This window comes from Monodelphis domestica, chromosome 1 (genome assembly GCF_027887165.1).
Source record: "Monodelphis domestica isolate mMonDom1 chromosome 1, mMonDom1.pri, whole genome shotgun sequence".
NCBI lineage: Eukaryota > Metazoa > Chordata > Mammalia > Didelphimorphia > Didelphidae > Monodelphis > Monodelphis domestica.
Window position 1 is genome coordinate 446,969,362 of NC_077227.1, and position 22,254 is coordinate 446,991,615.

The window sequence follows — 22,254 nt, forward strand, 5'->3', positions numbered from 1 at the left end:
TTATCCTACATGATAAATTAATTTTCCCAAGATTTTAACCATACATAGTGGCTGAGGACTTTAAAATTCGAGTTTTTTAAACTTTACTGTTGTCCTTAGACGTTTAGTTTTCAGTAATTTCAGAAGATTGAAATGAAAATTTAGTCATTTTTACACCAACTTCTTTGTCTAAATGAATTGCTTACTACAAAATAAGACCAAGCTTTGAAACAAATTGGTCTTATACTAGAAAATCCCTTTTTTGATTTATTATTATAGAGCATATCTCTTCTTTATTAAATATTGCAGTTTCCTGAAACCATTCCTTGCCTAGATTTAGATAGCTTAAGTAATTGCACAGATACCACAAAGTGCTTCATTTTAAGAGTTGAGTGAGTATATGCAAAATACTAGCAGTTTTTGCTAAATAAATGTTTATGAAAAGCACTTTAAAAATACAATGAATTCATCATGTTGCTTTTAGAGGTATCCTCTTCTTTTCCTTCTCAGCTTCCTTCTGTTCTCTTCTTTGTATTAAAAAATGCTTTAGTGACAAAAAGTGATTTTAATTTCAACAGATAAAAAACTCTTTCTGCTTTGGAAACATTTGTGACATATACTGGTCAACAAACATTTGTAAAAAAAAGTTTTACTTGGTCAAATTTTGCTGTTGCTATCTATGATCTTTAAAGGTTAAATATTAATTACTAATAAAATTTTGGATGAATTGAGGATAAAAAAGGCAGGAATCAATTGCAGGTTTTGTAAAGTGAGCTAAATGATGCAAATAAAATTCATTTTTAACCTTGGAAATCAAATTTCCATAGTACCTATGTAGCAGTGCATCAAAATATAAGAAAAATGAAAGCCTGGGTAGAAACAAACAACCCAGTTTTTTTTTTAAATACTTTTCATGGTGATTTTATCTTTTCAGCATTTGGAGGTTACTTAAGTGAAGTGGTAGAAGAGAATACTCCACCAAAAATGGAAAAAGAAGGTTTAGAGGTAATGATTGGAAAGAAGAAAGGTATCCAGGGCCATTACAATTCTTGTTACTTAGACTCTACCTTATTCTGGTAAGTTTGAAATGTAGTTGAGTGTGATAGGTTAATGAAAATATTAGAAGCAAAATACCCTACACTAAGTGAAATACACACTAAACATTTAATTCTAAAGAATAAACAAGAATTGCCATCATTGTATGCATCAAATACTGGGGTTTGCAGCAGTCTGTTAGTATGGTAGTAGATTTCTTTTAGAGGCTGTAGTCAAATCCAGAAATAAACCATTCAAAACATTTTAGAAGTTAGAGTCAAATTCAGAAATATATCATTCAAAAGATGTACAAAGAACTGTGATATTTTTATGTCCTGCTTGTTCTGTAGTGTATTAAGTAACTTCTTTGTTAGCATGTGATGATTATCTCTTTTAATTAGTCAAGGAGAGAGAACTATCTTGTTGTTTAGAATAGGAAAGAATATTAGAGACCATATAGTCTAACCTGATCATTTTACATATGAGAAACAGAAACCCAGAGAAGTTAAGTGATTGCTCAAAATATTAAGTGACAGAGCCATGATATGAACCAATCTAGAGTGGTTGTAGACTTGTTAGTCTTTGGCCTAGATAAATACTTTTAAGATTTTTAGCCCTTTTTGAAATGACTAGACTTTAATTGTTATATCCAATTCTTATCTTGTAAGCAATTAAAAAACCCCCAAACTTCAGTACTGTCAAGCCTTATCTTTTCCACTTGATCCTAAAAAATAATTTCATTTCCTCTTTCTTCCTAGTTTACACTTGCTTCATGTTCACAGGACCTCCTTGGGGATGAGAGATCAGTTCAGATCTCCACAGATCTGTTTATAATTTACCTTTCCAGTCATATTTAGTTTAACTCCCCTTTTTCATGTTACATTCCAGGTAGCCTGGACTTCTTTCTAGTTTTGTCCTATAGTTTTCTTCTTACATGCATTTACAGAGACAGTTTCCCTTATACGGGTAAGAAATGCCCTCCACATATTAAAATCCCCCTTTTTTCAAGCCTCAGCACAAGTTCTTTTCTTTCTCAGATTTATTATAGCATTTTGTCTGACTTCTTTCATTTACCATATTTTATATTACATTGTATTTGGGTATATGTTTCAATCCTTTTCCCCACATTACCTTATAAACTCATTATTTCCCCCCTAATCTTGACCATCCTACTTACTTTCCTGTCTCTGTTGAAGGACCACATATTCCCATTCACCTAGGATTTTTCTTTAAACTCTTACCTTCCTTCTTAGAATCAATTATGTGTATTGTTTCCAAGGCAGAAGATCTGCAAGGACTGGGCAGTGGAGACTGAGTGCTGTAGCCAGGGTCAGACAGCTAGGAAATGTCTGGGGCCAAATTTGAAACTAGAACCTCCCTTCTCTAAGTCTGGCTCTCAATCCATTGACCTACCTAGCTGTCTGCTGCCTCATGTAGTTTTTAACCCCCTAGTCCAATCATTTGCTATGTCTTGTTTAATTTTATCTCTTCAACATATCTTGTACCAATCTTCTCCCCACTTATATGATTACCACTCAAGTTCAGACTCTTTTCAGTTCTTACCTAGAGTACTACAAAAGTTCCTCCTTGATTTCTCTTTTCTGGTTTCTCTCTTTTCTAATTCATCTTTCATACAGCTACCAGAATCATTTCTCTGAAGTACAAGTTGGATCGATCATGCCACTCAGCTGTGGAAGGGCCTCAAGTGATGCCCTGTTGCCTCTAGAATAAAATACAAATTATTCAGTTTGATATTTATAGGACTCTATGATCTGCTTCTTGCCTGTCTTTTAAAGCCTTATTCAGATTATTGCCCTTTATAAAAGCTATTCAGCCTAAACTGGGTTACCTCAGATATTAGTCTTCCTCCTGTTCATTCTCACAAGCCACCCTTCATGCCCAGAAAGTAGCCCCTCTATATCTCGCCTATATCACCAGCTCTCAGAACCATTGTTGTCCTTTGTTTCAATGCCTTCTCTTCCATGAAGTTTTCCCTGATCCATCCAGTTGTTAGTGTTCTTTCCTTCTTCAGTTTACTGTTATTATACTTATTTGTGTATATATTGTATTACTCCCAATAGAATGTGAGCCCTTCTCAGAGTGGAAACTATATTGATTTTATCTTTGCATCCCTATTCCATGGTATAGTGCATTGTACATAGTAGATTTTTGGGGGGTTCTTTTTGAATAGAGGGCATAGACATTTTTTATTTTTCAGTTCCCTATCTCTAGTTCCTAACACAGTGAGTGTTCTTCAGATAGTTGATACTTTATAAATCATTTAAATTAATATGAATAATAGATCTCCTAGGAGTTTGAGTATTTCATGTTTGAAAACATTAGTGTTTAATAATCTTTTACTTTTCCCCTATTCTGGTCCTACATTTTTTATTTTTGCTTTTAGAATCAGTTTGTTAGCTCTTGTATTAACTTAATATTTCCACATGCTGAGAGCCCACCAAAATGCATTTTTTTGTTTGTTTTTCAGCTTATTTTCTTTTAGTTCTGTTCTGGACACTGTCTTACTTAGACCTAAAGAAAAGAATGATGTAGAATATTATAGTGAAACTCAAGAACTACTGAGGACAGAAATTGTAAATCCTCTTAGAATGTAAGTACATTATATTGTAGCTAAATATCCTGTCTTTGAGATAGGTATTTGGTTGCTAACTTTTGTGTGGTAATTAACTACTCTACCATATTAGGTTATATGAAAGGGAAAAGAACTAAATTTTTTTTTTATAGTATATTCTAAAACTAATACATGCTTTTTTTTTTTAAATGCTGAGTTACCTTTTCTCACCAAGTACAGCAGCTACTCACAGCCCAATCCAAATGCTGATCAGCACAGAAAGTTGGCCCTGCTCCATTTCTAATCTGGATCAGTTTGTCTCTCATAGGCAGCAGTTTGATGGACCTCTGCTCCCAAGGGCTCACCATATTGCTGTCACACTGAGTGCAGACACCTGTTCAGCTTTAGCCTGATGGAAGTTCACAACTTCCAAGTTCAAGGGATCTGTCAGCCCTAACCTCCTTCATAGCAGAAATTATAGGGATGTGCCACCATGACCAGCCCTAATACATATCTTTTTATTTTTTAAAGATCCTTACCTTCCATCTTAAAATCAATACTGTGTATCAGTTACAAGACAGATAGTGGTGAGGGCTAGGCAGTGGGGGTAAAGTGACTTGCCCAGGGTCACACAGCTAGGAAGTGCCTGAGGTCAGATTTGAACCCAACACCTCCTCTCTCTAGGCCTAGATCTCAATCCATTTAGCCACCTGGCTGCCCTTAATACATTCCTTTTAAAAAGTCATTCCATTATGGCTTATATTGGTATTGTGTTTTCTTAGCTCCAATGAAGTTACCCTGAAATGTTTTAAATAACCTTAGTGGAATATATTGAATTTTAGTGATTATGGTAGGTTAAAAAAAAAAAAACCAAGATGTTTGGGATTTTCACTTTATATATGTACATTTTTTAGTAGGAATAGTGTCTAAATGAAGTAGATAAATCCAAGGGCATTTAAGTTTATTGTATGTAATTATATAGAGTGTTCTGAAAAGTCCTAGTGCAGCTATGAAAGCTTAAAACTGCACTGACTTTTAAATGCCTTTTATGTAAAGGATTAGGGTCAGTGGGGAAAGTATCTCATATATGTATATATATACACATATATATGTTAACTCATATTAGAAACAGATGGGTTTTTTAAAATTACAAGTCTTGTAAGTAATATATTTATTATAACATAAAATTATATAGTCATAAAAACTTTTAAATTTCCTAGGACATGAACTATAAACTTGTTTTTTCTTTGGTTGTAAGAAATTGTATTGACAGAAGTAAAAGGAGATAACTAATAAAAGTTTTTGATGAGTGGGAAAACAGGTGGTATATGAGAACATCTAGAGCTGGACTTTGAATCATAAAACATTTTTTAAAGTTTTTATTTTCTTAAAATTTTTCAAATATTTGTCTTATTTTCCTCCTACTGCCCCTCTCCCCCAGTTGAGATAGCAAGAAAAACAAAACCTTTGCTACAAGCATGTATAACTAGTCATAACAAATTTCTGCACTGGCCATGTCTAAAAAAATTGAATCTCAGTCTGTACTCTGAGTTCTTGTCCTCTCTTCAGTATGTAGTTAGCCTGTTTCATCATGAATCTTCTGGAATTATCAGAAGTCATTGTGGTGACTAGTATTCCCAAGTCTTTCACAGTTGATTATCTTTATAATATTGTTTTTGTTCTGGTTCTGCTCACTTCTGCATTAATTAATATGAATCTTCCCAGGTTTCTCTGAAATCCTCCCCTTCATCATTTCTTATTGCTCAGTAGTATTCTGTCACATTTATATACCATAATTTATTCAGACATTTCCCATTTCACTGGTCCCCCTCACTTTAGAACTCTTTGCCACCACAAACAGTGCTCCCATAAATGTTTTTATATATATGGATCCTTTTCCTCTTTCTTTGATCTCTTCAGAGGTATAGACTTAGTAGTAGTATGGCTGAGTCAAAAGTTATATGCCATTTAAAAGTTTTGGAAGCATACTCCTTGTTAAGCCCTCTGGAGTCACACATAGTAAGTCTTCTTCTTTGACATTAGTCCTAATATTTGGACATAGTCATTGTTGTCTCTTATGAAGTCTCTTTCAGTTCCTTCAGTTCTTTCTTATGTGACATGGTTTCATACCCTTACCTATATTTGTTTCTCTTCTTTGATTATGCTAAGTTTTTTCTTAATAGATGCCCAGAAATAAACTTAGTATTGTAGAAATGTGGTCTTATTGAACTTTCTTTGGTTTGGATGTTAGTTCTGTTGCAAAGATCAAGCAGATGAAGAATGTTTATTGTTTGGACTGGGATATCCTGTTGTATGGACAACCTATAAAGCTCATCTGTATGTAAACATGTATTATTTGTTCATATACATGTATATTAATATATACATATGTACACAGAACATATACATGTGTATGCATAGATGTAGTTGCATTTAATACTATATTATATATCTATTATATCTATACTCTAGATATACTAGATACTATAATATATCTACTATAATACTATATATATAATAATAATATAATGTATATATCTATCTATCTTAGATAGACATGGCAAATGGGCAATTGTCTGGGCTGAGAACTGAAGAATAAAAAGATAATAGGTTGTTGCTTGGGAAAAGTGCAAGACTTTTAATGACCCCAAACTTTTTTTCTAAACCAAAAAAAAAAAGTCCATCTGTTTTAGTGCCAGTTTTCCAGTGATGTTGTATGGCCATATGTTAGGTATCAAAGAATTGAAGTCAAGGATCTACCCTAGGGAAATGGAGAGGAACATGGGCATAAACTTGCTACAACACATTTTAAACAAGGAATTATGGCTGGATAAATGATGACTTCACTAGTGAAGTGACTTCACTAGTGAAATTTATAATTGAAAAAGTTGGACTGATTATAGAATAAGAATGAGAAATTTCTGGTGAACAGCCCGAATGTTACACTGGTATTTTCACAACTTCTTTCTGTTATGAAGTGTTCCTTTCATTTTGTAATTGTGCACTTAATTGATGAGAACCTAAACACAGGCTCATTTTTTTATTCTTTTATCTAGTGTGTTAAATCATTTTTTTCTTTTCTTTTTTTTTAAAGCAAATTAGATAAATATTCTTTTTAGGGATTTGTTTAAGATATTGACATAAATGTTGAATGAGAGAGTACCAAGTACAGAATTCTTCAGCAAATCACTATGACCTCCATGGTGTTGTGAATCCATTAATCAATACTCCTTGAGTATAGTTGTTCTTCCAACTCCATACCAACCTAACTATATGTCCATTCTTCCTTTCTTCATAATAAAAGGAATGATGTTATGACATTCTTTATCAATTACCCAGTGTAATGAACATATACAGGGACTTCAGCATTTCCTTGATCTCCCTCACATGCTCTGTCTTATTTTCTTCTGGCTTATGGACTAAAAGGTGTATACCTTTTTAAAAATGCCTTCATCCTGCTCTTCCCTCCAACCCCTCTACTTTCTATTAAATAAATTTTGCTTAAATAAGTATACTTTTCTGCTTATATATTCTAGTCATGAATCCCAGGCCCCTAAGTCATGATGCCTATATAAGGATTTACCTCTCAGTTTGAAATTTGAAGTTGAGTTTATAAATTTTATTCTGTTTGTTAGTATACCAACATTTAAGTTTTTCACTTCTTTTCCTCTAAGGATTACTAGGCATTTCTTTCACTGTTCTTTTTTTTGTTTTGGTCACACCAGGTTTCCTTCATAGTATCTTTTTATAATTATATTTCATAGTAGTATTGGGATATTTTTGGGATAAAATATAAAAAAAATATAATAATAAAATATTATCACAAAAATATAAAATCTAGTAAAAAATTCAAGCTTTGATTTAAAAATTGTGCCTATGTGTATGTCAGTAAAAATAGATATTGTGTAATTATCATATCTTAAAATAATTATATAACATATATATTAGAAATTTAAGCATGCCAGGTCTTTACAAAGATAACAGTGACTTATACCAATATTTAAAAACTTATTTATTGTTGGTTCATTTTTAATGCAGATATAAAACTAGGCTTTTCCTCTCTACTTATCATGTGTCAACAAATTTTTTTTCTTTCCAATTAAAACAAATTTAGATGTATATCTTTTTTGCTAACAATAAGAAAACACATTTTTAAGGACATGAAATCATTTGGGTAGATAGTTCTTGTTCCAGTAGCATCTATTTAAATGCTTATAGTCTCAAAAGGAACTGTGCAGATGTACTTTTTCAGAATAATTGGATGTCCAACTAATTTATGAAATCCTGAAGTTAAAATTTGTAGAATTCTGAGTGTTTATTATTTTATAATTGAAGTACTATTATAGATTAATAAGCAGTTGTTTTATCTTCTTTTATAGATATGGATATGTTTGTGCCACAAAAATTATGAAACTGAGAAAAATACTTGAGAAAGTTGAGGCTGCATCAGGTTTTACCTCTGAAGAAAAAGGTAACATTGACTTCATGGATAGTATATGTAATAAAAGTAAATTGAAATGGAATTATGTTAAGTACATTATAATCTAAGTTATTTAAAGGCAAGTGTATAGTTTTACAAACTATAGATTCATTTTATCAGAGGGTGAAAATAACTTTTAAATGTTTAAGTTTTTTTCTTTAGTAATTATATTTTTTGTCTTCTGAAAATAAGTGATGGTAAATAATGATTTACTCTATGAAATTGACTAATTTTAATAAATAATAAATCAGCAGAATGGATAACACACTTATTGTGAGACAATGATGCTGCTGATCCATCCTTTTAAATATTATTAATTTATGTTCTTATGCTGTATTTTGTTATAGCATATATATATTTATATATGTTTTATAGCTAACATTTTATTCTTTTATATATCTTTTTTGGAAATACTTTTCTGTTTTCCTCTCCCCTTTATGACGAAGAAAAAAAAAACTGAACACAAACTTTGAATACTCTAAACCTACTGTGATACAGTGTCCAAGTCTGAAAATTTGTTCTCCTCTGGTAATTAATCCACTCTTAGTAGAATGCCAGTTCAAAGTTGAGTCATAGATTCTTTAAGGACAAGTTTTTTTTTTTGTCTTTGGAGAACCATCATCTAGCATAGTACTATCCAGGAGAAGATACCTAAATGTTTGTTTTGTTTTTTAATTAAAGTTTTTCAAGTAATGGTGATGGATTACATAGAACCATCTATATTTTTTATATCAATATCTGTTATGCCATAGAAATGGCTCCCTGGGATTAAGCCAAGAGTCATGGAATCATGCTTTTGTGTTAATTTTAGAGATGGAAACCCATGACCAAACCCATGACCATGGCCTTATCAAGTATACTCTAACTGACTTTTAGTGCTACTGATCAAAAATTTAAATTATGTTCATTATTTAAATAGTAAGGGATATCATCTTAATCCATTTATTTCAAGTACTCCCTTAAAGAAATGGCAAGCATCATATTGTAATTAAACTAGTATTACTATTCAAATATAGTCTGATTACCATGAAATTGGAGTACAGTGTTGCTTTAATCTTTGTATGAAACTGTTTGCATTTCTAAATTACAAAGGAAATAATAGATCTCTGTTGCTAGTTAGAACAATAAGATTTTTTAAATTGAATTTGGAATTGAAATGGCTTAGAAGTAAAACTTATTTGGTCATATCTTTCTTCTTAAGTTGCTTTCATTTTCACCTAGATCCTGAAGAGTTCTTGAACATCCTGTTTCATCATATCTTGAGGGTAGAACCATTATTAAAGATAAGGTAAAATTTGAATACTTTTATGACAGTCTAAAAATATTGGCACTTAAAAGCTGTTACGACTTCAAAAGAAGTGACTCTAGCACTACTTAGTAATATGTTAATTAAATGCTTGTAATGTGCTAGAGATGGCTTAAATTCATTTTAGTTAATAGTTTCTCCAGAAAAAATAAACTTGCCTTAGAAAATTATCCTAATGTCAATTTGTACTTTAATCTGTGAAATATATGTTATTGCAAATCATTCTTTTATGAAATTGTGTACAAATATTTTCATAGAATAAGTTAATGAACCTTTAGGAAAATCTTATTATAAGATAATCACATTCTGTAAAAACATTATTTCCTTCTATCCATCACTGACTTAAAGAATTAAATTTTTAGTCTTAAATTGAGTCTATTGTTTTCAATTCTATAACTCATTAGTCATTTTTTTTAACCTTGAATAAAATCATTGAACTTGATGTATTTGGTTCCTTGGCTATCTTGGAACCTTTGGGGAATGAGTCTTTGGATGGTTCAGTTTCCCAGATATTTGGAGATTTATCCCCCAAGCGTCAGAATTCTTAAAATTATTTCAATGGACAGTTTTCTAAAGTGCATTATACATTTCTTTGCTTTTATAAAAAAAAGAGTATAACAGACATAACTTTTTCTTGAATATAACTATTTTCAGCATTGGTGAGATATCACTATTAGTGACTATAGATAATATGAGCATTAGGGCCCAATAGCTCTGGAACTCAGCACTGACTTTGAAACTTGCTTTTTTTTTTGGCCCCATTTTTATTTTACTTTTTGGGCATTTTTCTGTTCTCATAAGGATGGAATTAAGTATATAAAACTCATGACCTATTTCTTGATCAGTATGATATTTTCTTTTTTGTCTTTTCAAAGGCTGAAGCAGCTTCTCTGTTTTTCTACTGCCAGATCATCATCTCTTTTGCTGTAGAGAGATAGACAGACAGACAGACAGTCAGATGATAGATAGAGTTACTATATAACATAATTGAAAACATAAACTGTGATTTCTGTGTCAGCAACAGTGGCCTTTGCTTGATGCCTTACACCTACTCTTTTTTTTTTAACTTTATCTTCATGTGGTATACTTTTAATGGTTTATGCCAATTTAAAGGAGAGTTTACTCCAAATCCCATGCATTCATCTTTATTAAAAGACTGTGCTTATGTGTTATCAACACAAGTTCTAATTTCCCCCCACCATGTCTCTTTGATTTTCAGTAGAATTCCAGTCACAAGCAGCATTAGCAATTGCATGCATAATGTTAGAGTGTAATTTCAAGTCCTATATTTGATCTACTGAGATCAAATCAGATAAAGCACTTTGCAAACTTTAAAACACTACACAAAATTTAGATATTATTACTATTAATGATACCAATAATAATATATCATTATTACATTGTGGATTTTTTAATGACATTGTTTCTCTAATAAGAGTTCATATTCTAAATATTCTAGTCCATAAGTTGAATCAACAAATTTTGCTTTTTGCAGAGAGGGGGAAGATGATTAAAAAAAAAAGTATTCCCAGATACTAAGCCTGTTTCTTCAGAGTGAGCACTAAAGTTATTTGGCAGCACAATAGCTTTGTCATATTCATTCCTTAGTTTTCACATAATCTTTCAATGAAACTATAAAAAGATAATAGAATCTTATCAGAAAATTATATATATATAGTGGATTAATTTGAATTTTGTAAATGATAAGTAAGTTTGTGATATCTTTGAAAGATCTGTGATGATGAAATTTTCTCATCTCCAAATTTTTCTCATTGGAATCTGGAATTTTTAGCATTAGCTTATGTAAAAACTATCAGCCTGTCCTTATTTTGCTTAAACTTTCAGGTGTGTCTTTCTGTCACACACGTAAACCAACTTCTAACTTAAAATATCTTCATTTGGAATATTTGAAATGTAGTTAGCCACATATTTGGCTCATATTTTTTACCTTTTTCTTCATAAAGTTGTTCTGGCTATCAGGAGAGGGCACTTAAAATTAGGGAAATGTATAGTGATTTTGTTTCTCATTACTTTTTTTTCTAAACATCCTTCATGTTGTGACTTGACATTTTAAGATTACCTTAGTCTTTATTTGTTTTAAGAACAGAGTGCACTTTATCCTTTAGATCTGCAGGACAAAAGGTACAAGATTGTTATTTCTATCAAATTTTTATGGAAAAAAATGAAAAAGTTGGTGTTCCTACAATTCAACAGCTGCTAGAATGGTCTTTCATCAATAGTAACCTAAAATTCGCAGAGGTTAGTGACAAATCACTGAATTTTTATTAATATTTATAATTATTAATGTTTGTGGGTGCTTTATCCTATAATGAAGTTAATATTTTCCTTTATACATGCTAAACAGAGATACATAGTTCAAGAATTTAAAAATCAAACAGAACTGTCAGTGTGAAGTATTATAACTACTGGTGCAAATGAAAAAGATGACTAAACCTTCTAGCTTTCTGGTGGCAAAGAGAAACATTAAACTAATTTATATTAATAGAATAACTAGGTAATTAAAACTGAAGCCCTATTTATATCCTGTAAAACAAAACCATTAGCATATTTTATGAATTAAGTATTTTGTAAATATTTAGCATTTTGTTGAGGTAGAAATTTGAAGTATTCAAACATGTCAGAAGAGGCTTTATACTTTTTCTCCTTCCTCAAAGAAAGCAAAAAACATTAATAATTTAAAATCTATTGATTACCTTCAAATAGTAGGGTTTTTACTACATTAATTTGTGAAAGAATGTCTAAACACTAAAAAGTGTGCTTATTTGTTGAAATAAAGGAATGAAAGGCTATTTTTGTGTCCTAGTTTGAAAAAAAAAGAGTCCTCTATTTTATGATCATAAGCACAGTGAATCATCACCATTACTAGTTACTCTTATATTTGTTATGCAACTTTGAATAACATGATATCAATATATAATTAAATTTGGGTCCTTATTAAAGTTACTTGCACAATTTAAGTCAGGCTATCACTATAAAATACACTGGAAATGTTTTGGTTAAATATGTATTTTTAGCCCATCCACATTATGCCCTACATCACAATTGTGAATGTTTACAGTCTTATAGTGAAAATTCTTTTTGAGACTTTGACCTTATTATATATGTATATTTTGAAGGCACCATCATGTCTGATTATTCAGATGCCTCGATTTGGAAAAGACTTCAAACTCTTCAAAAAAATTTTTCCTTCACTGGAATTAAATATAACAGATTTACTTGAAGATAGTAAGTATAAACAGCAATTTTCTTTTCATATGATTTTTCTCCAATGCTTTGATTAAAAATATCTTAAATCTAAGAAGATCTAAACTAGATATATGGGGGTGGGAGGGCAAGTTCTTAAACTTATGTAAACACCGTCTCTTTCAGAATGTGTCATTTATGCTTTCTAATGGAAAGATGCATTATTTGTTACCAAAATGTAGCTCCCAGACAGTGCCGGATATGTGGAGGACTTGCTATGTATGAATGCAGAGAATGCTATGATGATTCTGACATTTCTGCTGGGAAAATCAAGCAGTTTTGTAAAACCTGCAACACACAAGTGAGTTTGACTTTAGTCAATATATATTGCCTTTATTTGGTAAGTAATATAATTTACTATTTTAATGATTTTTTGTATTTTGTTTCCTTACTGACTAGGGAGAAAAATCTAGCTGAAAGTGGAGATTTTCACAACTCTATTTCAAACTATAATTTCTCTTAAATTTATAATAATAATTTATAAAAAAGGACCATTTTCCTTAATTACTCTGTTAAAGTTTTATTAAGTACCTAAGGCTACTACTAAAAAGTAAGAGTTAATGAAATACATTGACCTAAAACACTGAATTTAGCATTGTAATAAATGGGCTTCATATTGAATATGAGAGAACATATTAACTTTTTGCGAAAAGAAAGGTTGTTCACTCATTTCTTTTATATGATCTTCTTTAGGTCCACCTTCATCCCAAGAGGTTAAGTCATAAATACAATCCAGTGTCACTTCCCAAAGACTTGCCTGACTGGGACTGGAGACATGGCTGTATACCTTGTCAGAAGATGGAGTTGTTTGCTGTTCTCTGCATTGAAACAAGCCATTATGTTGCTTTTGTAAAGTATGGGCGAGATGACTCAGCCTGGCTCTTCTTTGACAGCATGGCTGACCGTGATGGTATTTAAAAACAACTTTCTTTTAAATTTTAAAATTTAAATTTAGGGCAATAAAATGCTAATTTACTTTTCATTTTGCAAACCATATTAGCATGATTTTTAGTAGGCCCTAAATGTTCTATGGTAAAATATTTGTGATGATGGAAACCACTCCCTACCTCATATCCCATTTTACATACATACATTGCGGAACATATAGGGCATGGAGGATAAAAGATGTATGGCGGAGCTTCAAGGCCTAGGTCAGGTGTCACCTCCAAGAAGCCTTCCATGATCACTCCATTTGAAGTGATCTCTCCTTCCTCAGATTTCAAAGACCTTGTTGTGGTCTCCATTACACTGTCATTGTAACATTCTTATTTCTGTAGAAGCAGTGTCATTTTAGATTAAATTCCTGGAAGGCAGAGACATAAGTAGTAGGCACTTAAATTTGTTTGAGTCAACAACAAAAAAAAAGTGAGAGAGGGGACTTGGAATCTGCTCTTACTGATTCTGGGTCCAGTTCTTTATTCACTTTACCTCTCCAACTCAGTAAATTATAGGTTGTAAAATACTTGCCATGACTGTTAATGGGGAGAAGGCTGTATAGAGTTCTGTAGTTAGGGGAGCACCTCAGTATTCTTATTCTTCCTTATATTTGCCCAAGACTTGGCTACTATGTTACTTCTGTATATAGTTCTATGCTTTATACCTATTCCTTTCCCACAGCATCAAAATTTTCACTCAAGTTCCATTTCATCAGCACATTGTCTCCATAGCTAATGGGGTAAATTAATAGGAGCTAATGAAAGCAGTAATGGTAGTGAAAAACTAATATATAATTTTCTCCCAGATATAATTGCATTTTAAGTGTCAACTCAGAAGCAAGAAATGTTGGGGTTTTTATACACAATGGCAAAGCCAGGGAGGGAGAAAAGAATATTTGGGTGCTTAAGGATTTGGGGCCCTTCAAATCATGCTACATGGGTATCTCCCTACTCTACATTCATTCAAGAGCAACCCTATCTAAGTTGCCCATAAAACAAAAAAAACTGTATTTAGCAGAAATATTATATTTTCACATTACTTAGAATGCCCTAATCTGGCAGACCTTAGAATGATTTAGGAGCATGCTTTGGAAATATGGATTATACATAGAATCTTTCCATTTTCCCTTGTGGGAATCAGATGATCAATCAACAAGCATTTATTAAGACATTACTGTATTTGGGTCATTGTACTAAATAAACACTAGGGATACAAAGACAAAAGTGAGAAAGTTACTTTCGTAACTCCTAGAAGAGTTTTTATTCTAACTCAGAGGATCACATCTAAGTATTGGCATAATATATATGAAATGACTACAAGGCAGTTCAGAGAATATACTAGTGTCTGGTAGGGATCAGGAAAAGCTTCATAGAAATGGATGCTTACACTTAATCTTCCATTTCTTTGTACTTTTTTTTTCCTTTTCCTATTTTGTTTCACTATTAGGCCAAAAGATCATTTTGGAAATTGAGAAGTTGGAGCATTTTTAAGGTAGCAACAGATTTCACTTTGCTACATATAGTTATCAGAAGTTAAATCAGGTGCTTTCAAATCTCTGATAATAAATCTTAAATCAAAGGACTGTAAAATATCTCTTTTGAGAATTGAGATGCATATGGGTATATATGAGAACAAACCTTATCTCTATACTCATTTTTAGTCTTTCTTTTGACTCTGGCAATAGCAGAGTTTATTCTTGTGAGTTCCTTAAAACTACAGGCTTTTTAGATTCTCAGACACATGCAAGTTTTAGGAGACACATTTTGAAAACTAAATGAAGTTAACTGCGTGGAAAGTATAATGGTGAAACCATAGAAAACTATTTGTTCAGCTAATGATTTAAAAATTATGATCCCCTAGTTTGTATCCTAGAAACCTTGGAAGATTCATATGAATTGATATAAAATGAAGTGGAACTAGAACAACTTACACAGAACTAGCAACACTGATAATCATATATGAAAGATTTAGTAACTGAGCAGCACAATGACCCACCACAGTTCCCAAGGAAATGCTGAAAAATCTACCTCTACCTCCAAATAGAGAATTTGATGGACTCAATAGTATAAATTATCGTATTTTTTTGGTTTATTTTTGGAACATGGATAATACAGAAATAATTTTGTTTTGCTTGTCTTTATAGGTATAATGGGCATCATATTTCATGCCTTCTTAATAAGTGGGAGAGAATGTGAGGGGAGGAGAGAATTTGGAACTGAAAGCAAAACTGAATTTAAAAATATTAATAAATGCTTGCAGAAGTTAAAAAAAACTAACACAATGAAAGTTCCTTTAGTCTTACACTCATGATGGATTTGTTTGATATAGCAGCAGATAGAACTGGAGATCTTATTTGTTTTTTTTTTCCTAGGTGGTCAGAATGGCTTTAACATTCCTCAAGTTACCCCATGCCCAGAAGTCGGGGAGTACTTGAAAATGTCAGTAGAAGAACTGCATTCCCTGGACTCCAGGAGAATCCAAGGCTGTGCTAGAAGACTTCTTTGTGATGCATATATGTGCATGTATCAAAGTCCAACAATGAGTTTGTACAAGTAAATCATTATGGTCAACTGGAAAAGAGAAGAAACTGCAAATTTTTACTGTTGCATTTTCCTTGAGTTGGCTGTCATTAGCATCCATTGCCGGCATTGGATGCCTCTGTGGTGATAATCCTTAAAAAAAAAAGGAGTAATGCATTAAAAAACAAATTGCATTTATGTTACTGAATATTTAAATAAGAAGTATTTTGCACTCTAGAAAGTATGTTTGTGTTGGTTTTTTAAAAAGTCTAATGAAGTTATTAAAACCTGAAGCTTTAAGTTAAGTGCATTGATCATATAATATTTTTGGAAGCTTAGAGATTGAATTATAACAGTTTTATAAACCTCCTTAGTTCACTGGGAATGTCAACAGACACTCATGACCCTGTGCTTGGTGTATTTCAGTGGACCAAGGATACCAAATCATTTTTCCTTTGTAGCTGATGGTTGCCTTGAGGAAGAAATAATTTGGTTTTATTAAGAGGCTTGATTTTAACCCAGTTATTACAATTGTTTTGCGGGATTGGTTTTGTTAACTCATTCCTACCTAGTTCAAGATTTTTGCATGTCAAGAATCCTCTGAATTTGTGTTTCTGCAGTTGTCAGAAAATACCTACTCTTACCCCTAATATTTGTTGATTTCTATTTTGCTTTTTTTTTCCTGATAAGTATGTGAAACTTTTCTTAAAAAAAAAAAAGCCTTTTGTGTAATAGTCTTCGGGGATTGGGGCAGTAATATTTGACAAATGAAACTTCATATATAGTAGTGGATTATCAGTTGAATGATCTATTTTTTCAGACTTTATAAACTTTTTTTGTGGAATGGGGAACAGTAAATTTATAAAAGTGTTCAGGTGTTAAATTGAACCAAATGCTAGCTTTTAGTAGCCAGTTCAACATAAATGTAGTCCAAAAAATGAAATTTGGTGTATGAAGTTATGTGGTAAATTTTTACTAAAAAGATATTAGGTCCCATAGTCTTTTAGTATATTTACATCTAAATGCCCAGGACTAAAATGTTTTACTAGCCAGGACCATAGCTAAGAAACTAAATCAGATAGTTTCTTCTGAGATAATGCTTCTTTTATGAATCTTTTTTGTATCCATTGAAACCATTCTGTCAACTGGCTGCATCCTGACTTCTGACTAAACTAGGAAAAAAAGCCTGATGTTTTCCTAGTTAATATCCATTGTGTGTATATACCGCAATTGGATGTTGTAGATTCCTATCTATAGATATGAATTTCATTGTTGTGGAATGTGTAGTCACAAATTATTTTATACTATTGATGCCTCTCTGGGCTTTCTAACCATGCAGAAAGACAAGAGAGGTCATGTGCTTATAGCATATGACTGTATAAAAGTGTTTAATATCATAAAATGCCTGAATGACTAAAATCTTTACAAATAATGAAATTTTTAGAAAGTTGAACACTTTCCTTTCTTTAATTGCATCATTCCTTTAAAAATATTTGTCAGCTTTGAAAACTTCACCTGTACAAAAATTTACTATCTTAAATTGTTGGAAAGTAGGGTAGATCTGTTCTCACAGGCTAAGAATTTGTTCTATAATATTTTGAGGAAGTGCCATATATTTTAAAGATCATTGTACTGGAAGTCAAGAGATCTGTGTGCTAGTCCTGAATCTCTTAATATTTATTTGACCCTAGGCAGGTTTCTTTTTTGACCCTATGGCCTCAGTTTCTTAATCTGCAAAATTAAGGAGTGGAATAAGGTAACCTATAAGGTCCCATCCAGATTTCAAATTCTTTGATTTATATATTACTTTTTGAACTAAGGTCATTAACATAATTATAAGACATACTACTTATTATGAGGGACAAGTCAAGATTCAAACTATAAAATATTTTTATCTTCATTTTCTTTATTTAGTATCTATCTTTTGATACAACTATTGCTTTTTAACACCAGTTGGGCATTTGATGACAGAAGACTAAAAGTTAATTCTTTCCTTATAAAAGTTTATTTTTTTTTTAAAGTATAACCTGAAGAAATCCTATGAGGAGAGATCTTTAGTTTTTAGTTTTGTTTTTTTTAAGTCATGATTTAATGCTTGCATTGTCTCTCATTGAAGTTTGTGGTGTATATTTTTCTGTACAAGGTTCCTTAACCATAATTTACTTATTTTTGTTATTCTGGGATTTTAATTTACTGTTTTCCCTTGTCAATAGCACTTAAAATAAAAGTAGTAGTGGAAGGAATGAGAGAGAACAACACCTTTGATGGTGTGAATCTTTTTTTTAAGTAGTCCCCATCTTATTCTCCCTCTTTCTCTTTTGCTTTGATTTTCCTCCTTCCCTTTGCCTTGTTTTTTTTACTCAGTGTATCTGAATTGTCAAGTGGGCACGTTAGGGGGAAATGTAGTCTTAGTTGGTGTGGCAGCTTTCCCCTTTCCTTGCCCTAGTCCCTCTTTGTCTTAACATCAGATTTAGTTCTTTAACACCTTCATCCTTTAAAAAATAAGTTTTTCAAATGCTTGGAAATGCTTTCCTCTCTTACTGCCTTTTATATAATCAAAACAAAAGGCAATACAGGATTGTTTTTGTCTATTGTCATAACACCATTAGTATACACAGATATGGATAAAAAATGTTTTATGTCCATCAAAAGATAGCTATTAAATGGTTAATACAGTGGGCCTTTAAGATCTTTTTTTCTCAATAGCAGCAGAATAAAGAGTTTCCACCATATTAAAAAAAACAAAACAACATTTTATACTGTGATAGGTGAAAGGGAAATTATATTCAATTCAAAAGAAAGAAAATATTAAACAGCAATTTATAATATTTATTAAGTTATTTTTTCAGAATAACTTAACAAATATTTGTATTAACCAAAGTTCCTTTCTATTCCAAATTTATTTGGCCTTTTTTTCTGCTCAAGTAGTGTTTATTACATAGTAGTTGTTTGGAAATAAAATATTTTATGTATTAAGTCAGATTATCTTATTATCTGATTAAGTAAATATAGTTTATAACCAGGCATTAGTCTCTCCCTGCTCACCTTTATCTTGACACTCACTTTTGATTTGAGCTTTTGGATAATGGTGAGTAAAGCTGTTGTTGGTATTCAACAATATGGAATAGCAGAGTCCAGGTTACTGTCAGATAAATTTTAAGTACCCATTATTTGCTTAAATCTGTGCTAAGCTCTATGGAGACTTCAGAAGTATAAAATATGGTCCCTATCCTTAGGAGATTTACACTATAATTGTGACATTGGATTATATTACTTTGTTTATGGTCTCTGGTATTAATGTGAATAATTAAGACTTAAAAAATAGTACCAGATATGTCATTTGAGTGCAAGGGCTACATAAAGTATAAATTTCACCTATTTTAACTGTCTGTCTTTCAGGTATTTATAGTCATTGGGAAATGACTATGTCTTCCTAAGTGCAAACAATTCTTCCCATATTTTAAGATGAATTTTTCTTGTGTTATCTGGACTTCTTCCTCACTATTTGAACTCTTTGGGAAAATATAGCTTCTGAAAACCAAAGAAATAATGAGAAATGTTACCATTTAGAGTCAGAGACGACACAGTTAGCTACTTGCTAGGTAAAAATGTACAAATCATGCATGGAAACTATGAGTTAATAGTTTGCTATTTCGTGTGGAATGGAATAGGATATGGTTTTCTAGGGAATGGTGACATTTGGCAAAACATCTACACCTTTCTTTTGATGGAAAAAAGTTGCTGAAATTCCCAAAGCTGAGGCAAAACATACAAAAGAAAAAGCAACGTTTGCTAATGAAACAGCAGACTCCTGAAAGCGTATGTGATGAGTTGTACTAAATGCAAACAAGGGCTTATATTGGTCATAGATGTTACTCTTATCTATTTAGAGCAAAGGATTTCAGAAAGCAAATCATGCTACTGAGAACAATATTTTCTTTGATATTTGAAAAAATAGAAATATTATTCTTAGGAAAAGAGAGAGAAAAGCCTTTTGTTTTATAGAAACCAACCCAGACTTTCTATAATTATCACCTCTCAGGTGAACAAAGGGAAGGATTCAGTAGACTTGTGAAAGGCCTGTTTTTGTGGCTGTAAACAAGATTTAAAAAAGTAGAAAATAAACTTGATCCAGAGTACAAATATTTTTAGACAAAAGTTGAGCAGAATCTCTATATTATATTGGGAGAGGAGAAAGGATTTTATTTCTTGTTTTCCTATCTCTTTAGCAGTGAGGCACCTTTTCCTTTGCAGTATTGAGGGCATCAGTTTTTTCTTTTTGCCTGGATAAGGTAAGGAAAAGAAGCCCAGTGCTGAAGACCTAACTTTTAGCAACCAGAGCTTCAGAAAAGAACATCCACTAATCTAAATTGTTAACTTGAATTTTATATATATCTATATCTATTTGTGTGCATATATATATAATGTGTGCATGTGCATACACACATGTATATGTATCTCCTCATAGATATACATGTATATACACACATACATGTATACACATATATTTAAAGCACTTAGTACTATTTTTTTCCTAAAGGAGTATCATGGAGACATAAGTGTCCCCGGTGACAGTTGGCTTTGTTATACAAAATGGCCGAATACTGTATAATTCCAACTCCTGAAAAGCCTTTACATTGTGTTGTTGGGGTTTGGGGTTCTATTTGTAACTTTCAAATTGTTTAGGGGTATGTTCATTATTAGTTTGATGTAAAGAAACATGCTTTATTGTGTGCTTTTTTGTTTTTGGTATCTCATTAAGCATTTTTTTTGCTTGAAGAATATGCTTTATTTATGAAAACATTCTTTTAAAAAACATCATTGGATATCCCATTATTATCAGGTTGCTCTGATTTAGCCTTAATTTTGTTAAATTTTTTAGAGATGAATGAAGTGCTGCTGTGGAAAGGAATGTACTATATACTATTTCTGTATCATTAAAATTAAATTTTTATGTTTCCTTTATATTTCATTTCTTTGGGGATGGGTCTTGGGGTATTATGGGGAAACTGGAATTTGTATTAGCTGTATAACTTCATAAGCTGTTGCTATGGTACCAGAAGAAAATTATGTTCAGTGGTTGTTCTCAATTATGTGTGACTTCTACAAAGTGTGAATATAAATATTTCAGTTTTAGCCAGAATATTATTCACATCCCTCTTCTCTCCAAAATGAATTAAGATAGTCTCCCTTTGGCAAATTTGAATATACCTGAGATAAACAGGGCATTTTTGTTAAACTACAGCCATGGCTATTATAAGTGCTATTTACATATCCATACACTTAAAACTTTACTTATTTTGTATTGAAAACACCATTTCATTTTAGATTCATGGTCTAATGAAGTACAATATTTAAAAGTTCTTCTATACGGCTTTTGAATCTTAATTAGATTTGAATCTCTTTTTTTTTTCCCCGAATTGAATCTTAAATAGATGATGTTTGGATGGCAGTAGGTTGTGTTGCCTTTCTGTCTTTAAACTAATCTTGGATAAGTGAGGATGATATTTAAGTAAAATTAATCTCTGCAGCTATGAATTGCACTTTGCAGTATTAGCTGTATCCCTTAAACTGATTTACCAGGAAAATAATAATTATATATGTGCCACTTTAAGTTTTGCACAGTGCTTTACATATTTGATCTAATTTGATCTCCATAACATTCTTATACTCTTATAAGCACTTTGGGTATGACAAGATCACAATGCACTAAAACTTTACCAAGAACATCAGCAATCCAAGCATTTATTGAAGAGAGCGTAGTAGGAAAATGGAGGAAGCTAAGGAACCCCCAAGCTGGCCCCAGCCCTGTAGGGTTCTAAGTAAAGGTGAGACCTCAAAGGAGAGAGGCTGGGTTTGGCTTACTGAGCACTCCTTTTTTTAATAGTGAATCAACACACAACGTTTGGGGCTTCTTGGGATGGCAGCAGAAGGTTGCTTATCTGATTGGTGCTATCTGGTGTGACAAGGAAATCACTTTAAAAGACTGATATATATTAATTTAAGGTCGCCAAGGAATTCAGCTATGTAATTCCTAAATGAAAACTCAAGTCAGCAGTCAACCTTTTATGGAGTTTAATTACAAACAGGATGAAGAAAGGTATTAGAGATAGAGAGAGAAAGGGGAGAGAAGGGAATAGGGCTTAAATACCCCTTCTGTTTA

At 31.9% G+C, this 22,254-nt stretch overlaps 1 protein-coding gene across 3 annotated transcripts in view; it reads left to right on the plus strand.

The window, feature by feature from the left end:
• Positions 1-21,051, plus strand: part of CYLD (CYLD lysine 63 deubiquitinase) — a 63,863-nt gene extending 42,812 nt beyond the window's left edge. For all 3 annotated transcript variants that reach the window (XM_007474855.3, XM_056812289.1, XM_056812290.1), the window contains 9 exons: positions 914-1,055; positions 3,503-3,625; positions 7,966-8,057; positions 9,288-9,354; positions 11,499-11,631; positions 12,510-12,618; positions 12,819-12,937; positions 13,330-13,546; positions 15,944-21,051. In XM_007474855.3, coding sequence (XP_007474917.1) covers positions 914-1,055; positions 3,503-3,625; positions 7,966-8,057; positions 9,288-9,354; positions 11,499-11,631; positions 12,510-12,618; positions 12,819-12,937; positions 13,330-13,546; positions 15,944-16,128 — 1,187 coding nt within the window. In that variant the 3' untranslated portion in view covers positions 16,129-21,051. The remainder of the gene's footprint in view (positions 1-913; positions 1,056-3,502; positions 3,626-7,965; positions 8,058-9,287; positions 9,355-11,498; positions 11,632-12,509; positions 12,619-12,818; positions 12,938-13,329; positions 13,547-15,943) is intronic.
• Positions 21,052-22,254: the final 1,203 nt, after the last annotated feature.